Source organism: Crocodylus siamensis, chromosome 5 (assembly GCF_052110815.1).
Source record: "Crocodylus siamensis isolate JL-2025a chromosome 5, ASM5211081v1, whole genome shotgun sequence".
NCBI classification, from domain to species: Eukaryota; Metazoa; Chordata; order Crocodylia; family Crocodylidae; genus Crocodylus; species Crocodylus siamensis.
This window is the reverse complement of record NC_143399.1, coordinates 27966580-27972579: the sequence shown is the minus strand read 5'-3', so window position 1 is coordinate 27972579 and position 6000 is coordinate 27966580. Positions and strand designations below refer to the sequence as shown.

Below are 6000 nucleotides of genomic sequence, written 5' to 3'. Positions count from 1 at the left end.
GAGACATGAGTGGCGGGGGCCTCTTGAGCCGGGGGCATGTCCCCCCCCCACACCAGTCAGCGACTGGGGGGGGTTCCCCTGGCAGCTCCCACTTTTGATGGCGGCCCCACTCCCGGCACTCGCAGCGGGGGCACTGGTGCTCCCGCCTCTCCCTGTCCACCAGGTATACAGGGAGCACAGCCTGACAGGCTGCACCAGCGCTCTCAGGGGTGCACCTCCACCCCCTACGTGTCACCACTGACTGGGGTAGACCACAGTTTGGGAGCTGTCCTTAGTTTGAAAAAAACTAAAGTTATTTGCCTTTGCATGGTACAAGGCTCTCCCAGCACCCTCAGGTTCTAGTAATGGTCTGGAAAATACAATGAACAAGCCTGTGGTAGCTGGGGAGGCGGAAAGGGAAGAGCACTCATCTCGTCTCACCCACGTCTGTTTCCTTGCCGCCCGGTTTGGATTATTGGGCCCGGAGCTTCACCGGTTCAATGCCCTTCTCCCCGCTTTGACTCTCACGAAGCCGGAGGATCCTGCGCTTCGCCTCTTCCCCCAGGTAGGGCAGGTGCCACTCTTTAGAGGCTGACTGGTTTTGCAGGCAACAGCCTGCGCCCGTGAGGTGCCAGCGTCGGTGTGGGGCGTGCCAGGCTTGTCCTACTGCTTCAACCGGGAGAAGGCAGGGCAGCCCGCGCCCGGGCGAGGGGCGCAAGACAACAGTCGCGTGTTTGCTGGAAGCGGCCGGGCCCACCCGCGGTCCTGCTCCCCGCGTGGCCGCTGCAGCGCCGGACCCGCCTCGTTCCGCCCGCTCGCGGCCGCGGAGGCAGCCCGGGGCGGGGCGGGGCGGGGCGGGCTCGGACGTGCCCATGCCCGTGCCCGTGCACCCGGCGTCCTGCGGCGGTGGCGCGCGGGCGGGCGAGGTAAGTGGCTGCCGCGACTGAGGAGCGGACGCCGGGGCCGGGGCCGGGGCCGGGGCCGGGGCGGCGGGGCAGGGAGGAGGGATGCGAGCTCGCCCCGCCGGCTGAGCCGGCCCCGGGAGCGGACACGGGCGGGGAGGAAAGTAGCGAGTGAGAAGCGGCGGACAAAGCCCCGGGTCAGGCGCAGCTCCCGCTCCCCGGTGCCACGCGGGACACTGCTGCACCGGCCGTGGCCTTTCTTACGGCCTCGTGGATGAAGCCCTGTTAGCGACACCCTGCCTGGCTCGGGCAAGAAGCGGCTGCTTCGCGAGAGGGACTGCAGTGCCCCGGCCTTGGGGGGCTCCAGCCAAGCAGAGAGCGGTGTGTGACATTGTCCCAAATCACCACTGCCGTGCCCTCATTGGGGGGATGTGCCGCTTGTGCAAAGAAGCGCTAGTTTGCACACTCGAAAACGGCATTGTTTCCACGAGCAGGGCATCGACAGAACGGGACCAGCCAGTACCCGTCGCGCCTTGTCTTTGCTGTAGTTCAAGTTTAGAAGAAAAGGGCCGTAACAGACTGGTATTCTTTGTTATACCTGCAACACGGGTTTTATCCAGAATGGCTGCTTATAGCAGGGCATATGTACCACCTGCCCTCTAGCACTTGGGCAATAACTAATATCCCTGGTTTGGGGCAGGGGGTTGTCCTGTTCTACACCTCAAAAGTGTGATATGAAGCTAACTAAACCCAGTTATCTGGTGCAAAAACTAGGTTTGACAAGGTAAACCAATTGCCAGATTTGGGGTCAGAAAGGAATTTTACCCTGTGGTCTGACTGGCACAGACCGTGCATGTGCGCGGGGGGGTGCCTACCTCTGTAGTAGGGGTGAGGGGCATGGCTCTCTACCCAGCATCCCTTGAACATATATTGACAATGTTTCATAGAAGCAGGAAGTTGGCTACTGTGATTCTTCTGCTTTACCTGTGGCAGGTTCAGGTGTTAGGTCTATGTTGTGTCAGGGCTGATGGCAGTCTTATCTAGAGTTTACTTGATGCATTGTGTAGGTTGGTTTGGTTAGGGATGATCCTGCTTCAGGCGAGGGACTGGACTAGGTGACCTCAGAGGTCCTTTCCAGCCCTCTATGATTCTCTGCTTAACCCTTCTTTAAAATCTCAGTGCAACTTTATCAAGAGATGGGTTTGTTCAGGGAGGGAGGAATTGCCTATAATTGTGCCTGTCCCTTGATGCTACTGTGAAGTTTAGCAATTTCTGTATCCTACCTCCAGTTACTCTACATTTTATCAGCTGTTGAAATAAATCTTTTAAGTTGGACAGCTTGACATTGCAAGATTCAGATATCAAGACAATCCTTTCCTTGCTGTGTATGCAGCTTAGATCTTAGACAAGATAGAAGTGATTCAATTGGGAGACTTGGAGGAATTGTTTTGGAAAATGGTTCTCATAATTTTCCTTTTATTGGCATTCAAGGAAAAAATGAATAATTGACTGAGTTATAGTTAGGCTCACAAATGGTCTCTAAATCTCTCAGTATGCTGGACTCATAACCCTGTATTCTTAGATTGCAAATGGCAAGTGTCAAAAAAAAAAACCCTGCAACTGAGAATCCATACTTGTAATGTCACCTTTGACTGTCTGGCTCTTTGTGGAATAAGTATAAGTTTCCTCTTGATGTAATTTACTAATTACATTTTCTTTCAAGGGAGGCCTTAATGTTTCTGGAGAGTTGGCACTTTGTTATGCACAAACAGAATGAAGTAGAATTGTCAGTTACCAGTAAGCTGACAAGAAGAAAAAAACAACAAATAATTTTGAGTATTTTTATTGATAACATGAAAAGGGGATGGGGATTTTTCAAACTTATAAGAAAAAACTAACAAAACATAAAAGCAGTGTGAAAGACTTCTAAATATTTAAAAGTGCTGTGATTATTTCTATATTGCAGTATGACCTGCCAGCTCCCTTCAGAACCACACTTACCGAGACTCTAAATGAAAGCTTAGCAATGAAGTTTTTTATTATGAACTCCATATTTAGACTTAGTAAGCCATAATTTTGGAAGGTCTTAAATTACTAAAGCCTGAAGCTTAAACTTGTGGTAACTAGTGAGTTACTGCGTATCTGCCCTTAGCAGCTTTCTGTAGTGGATCAGGGCATTGAAAATGATTTAGCGTGATAAAGTAGCTTTAAAGTAGATGGGAACACATCTTGAAGAACTGGTCCAAACTTTTAGATTAGATCTGTTGTGCTAATGTTGTTTAAATGCTCCATGCAACTTTGAAATACACAACTCTAAAACGCTTAGTTCAGAGGTGATACCTTTCATTAGACCAACTAAACATAGCAAAAAGATTTCTTTCTTTACAAAATAGATCCCTGAACCATGCAGCTTTGTACCTTCCAAGGTAGTCTGCATCTTTTTATGAAGAAACAGAGGTGTTTTCGAACAGAATGGCACTTACCATTCAGATTCCAATAATGTTCCAGAATTAATGCTGGTTTAAAATATTTTATCTGTCTTATGCATGGCACTGTTCTGTGGCTGGTAGTGCTGCTTGCTGTCCATGCAACTAAATATTTAGGTTTAGATTTTAAATCTCTTCTAGATAGAAACAGGGTATGGAACTCTAATAGGTTTTTCTTAAGCCCCTTTGTTCATATCACATATCTTGGATAGGATGCAGGGTTATCTGATAAATAATAAAACCTCCAGAAGTTTTTGCAAACAATGCGTAAGAAGCTCCAAAGGCAGTAACTCAAGGACAAGTGATTTATCCTGCTTGTGCTTGTGTATAACAAATGCATTTGGAGTTGCTGCTTGAACTGAAAGAATGGCTGTCTCATTAGAAGGGGAGTGTTACTCAGGAAACCCGCAAAACTATTGCAGATCTAAGTGCCTTCTATTACAAACCTAATTTCAGATAAGTATTACATAGATGAAACAGGAAATATCAATAAAGCTAATACCTATTGAACATAGGATTCTTTCAGCCACTATCATAGGTGCCAAATTTTATTTTTTCTAGGGGGGACACCTAAGATGATGGACATGTGCCCCCTACCCCCAGCCCTCCAGTATGTGGGGAAGGGGGTGTGTAAGCACAGGCGATGGTGATGCTTGGGAAGGTGAGAGTGGGTACAGGCAATGCAGCAGGGGCATGTGCCCCCTGAGATTTCTGCAGCGAGGATCAGGGGTGACTGGTGCCTCCTGAGTCCGGGGCATGACACAATTTGTGAGCAGGCCCAGGGGCGGGCCAAAAGTCTCATATCTACTCCTATACTTTTGTGCTGTGGCTAAGTTCCTTTCCCCACTCAACACAGCGCCAGCCCACGTGCCAAAAGAACTTCCCTGTCCTGAGCAGTGCCGAGTCGGGAGCCAATCTCGGGGGGGGGGGGGCACATTCCCCCCCCCCCCAATTCCTTTCCTACAACTTGCCTGTGACTTGGACCAGTTCTGGGCAGGAGTTGCCTCCACAGTCCAGTGTGCGGGACTCAGTGCCATAGGGAGCACCATGCCACCATGACCCCAAGGTTAGGTGCCCCCGCCTGCCTGGCAGCAGCAGTGGCATAACTTTATGTTGCTGCTGTACCTCACCATGGTGGCATAGTGCTCCCTACCCAGCTGGGCTGTGGAGGTGGCTTCTGCCTGGAGCTGATCCAGCCTGGCTGCAGCTCTATGCCCCACTGGGCACAAATCTCAGGGGGCACATGCCCCCACCCCCATTACATCACCTGTGCCCCCACACCCCTCTCTGCCGTATCTCCTGTGCCCCCTTTTGCTGCATTGCCTGTGCCACTTCACCCCTGCCCCCATAGAGTTACCTGGAGGGACCTGCTTGGCTGCCACATGCATGTGTGAATGCACCTCCTGCCTCCAGCCACCCTCCTCACTCCCCGACAGTCCCATGCAGCTCTGAGACCCTAAAAGGGGAAACCCACATTTTTCTCCATTAAAGAAGAAAATCCACATTTTTCCGCAGTGAACGTAAAACCCAGATCTCTCGCCTCAGTCGTTGTTCTTAAGGAATATTACATAATTTTCCTCAGGTCTGGGCCCCAACAGTCCTCGTCTGAGGAGGCCAGGGCTCTAGGGGCCCATGTACTCAGTACCTATGGCCACCATCCTTATTCTAGAAGGATCAAACAGTAGTTAAATGCTGGTGCTTCATGTTACAGGACAGTAGAGAGAGGGCATTTGTACACGCTACAAAATTGGCCTTTAAAGCAGCTTAAATGGCATTACTGTTTGCATACTTGGCAGCATATTCTGCTTTAAATGACTGGCACATAGCAAGATAAAACACCTCCGATGTGTTTTAGTTTGCTACCTAGCAAAGTGCGACAGTTCACAGGGCTCTGGAAGCCAACATGCACAGGGTTTGGTGGGCCCAGCGCAGCTCTGGGGCTATGGGACCTGGCAAAAACCCACGCAGGGCAGCGATCCTGATCTTTTTTTTTTCCCCCCCTGGAGCCTGCCTAACTGCCTGAACTGTGCGGGGGCCCGGTGCTTCCCTCCACGGCTGTGGTGCCTCTCAAGACTGCCCGGGGCGGGTGCCACCTGGGGGGCCTTCACACAACTCAGAGACCACTCGGCCCACCAGCAGCTTGCCTCCCTCCCCCCCGCCAAAGAGGCAGGTAAGGATCGGGTCCCCACCCTTGTGTACATGTCACAGGGGTTTAGTTTAGGTTAATTCTCCCTAAATTGAAGTGGTGTTGTTAAAAACCCACGGTTTAACTGCCACTCTGTTCTTCATTTTGTATTAGCTAGATTTTCTAAAGTTGTGGGTATTTAAAAAAAGGAAGTATTCCTAGGCCTCTGATAAATTAAATAAATAAATAAATAGTGCATTTTTCCAAACACAGGGAATTCTTAGGATACAAACTAAAATGCCAACAGTGGTACCATATAAAAGGCTGTAACCTGGCTTCTGAGATACACTGGGGCAAGCCTATGTATCTTCTAGTTCCAAATAGCTTCTGGTTCCTGTAAACTGGAACTTGGTTAGAAACTTGTTTTCAGAATGTTTCTTTCAATTGCATTTTGATATAATTAACAACTTAATAAAATTAGATCTTTAAAAACCCAGAGTGTTTTCTA

General features: G+C 49.8%; 1 protein-coding gene across 1 annotated transcript in view; it reads left to right on the top strand.

Moving 5' to 3' along the window:
* The first annotated feature begins 705 nt into the window (after positions 1–705).
* LPAR3 (lysophosphatidic acid receptor 3) overlaps positions 706–6000 on the top strand; it is a 28279-nt gene continuing 22984 nt past the window's right edge. The window contains exon 1 of the mRNA XM_090049351.1: positions 706–905. Within this exon, the coding sequence (XP_089905477.1) occupies positions 852–905 (54 nt within the window). The 5' untranslated portion in view covers positions 706–851. The remainder of the gene's footprint in view (positions 906–6000) is intronic.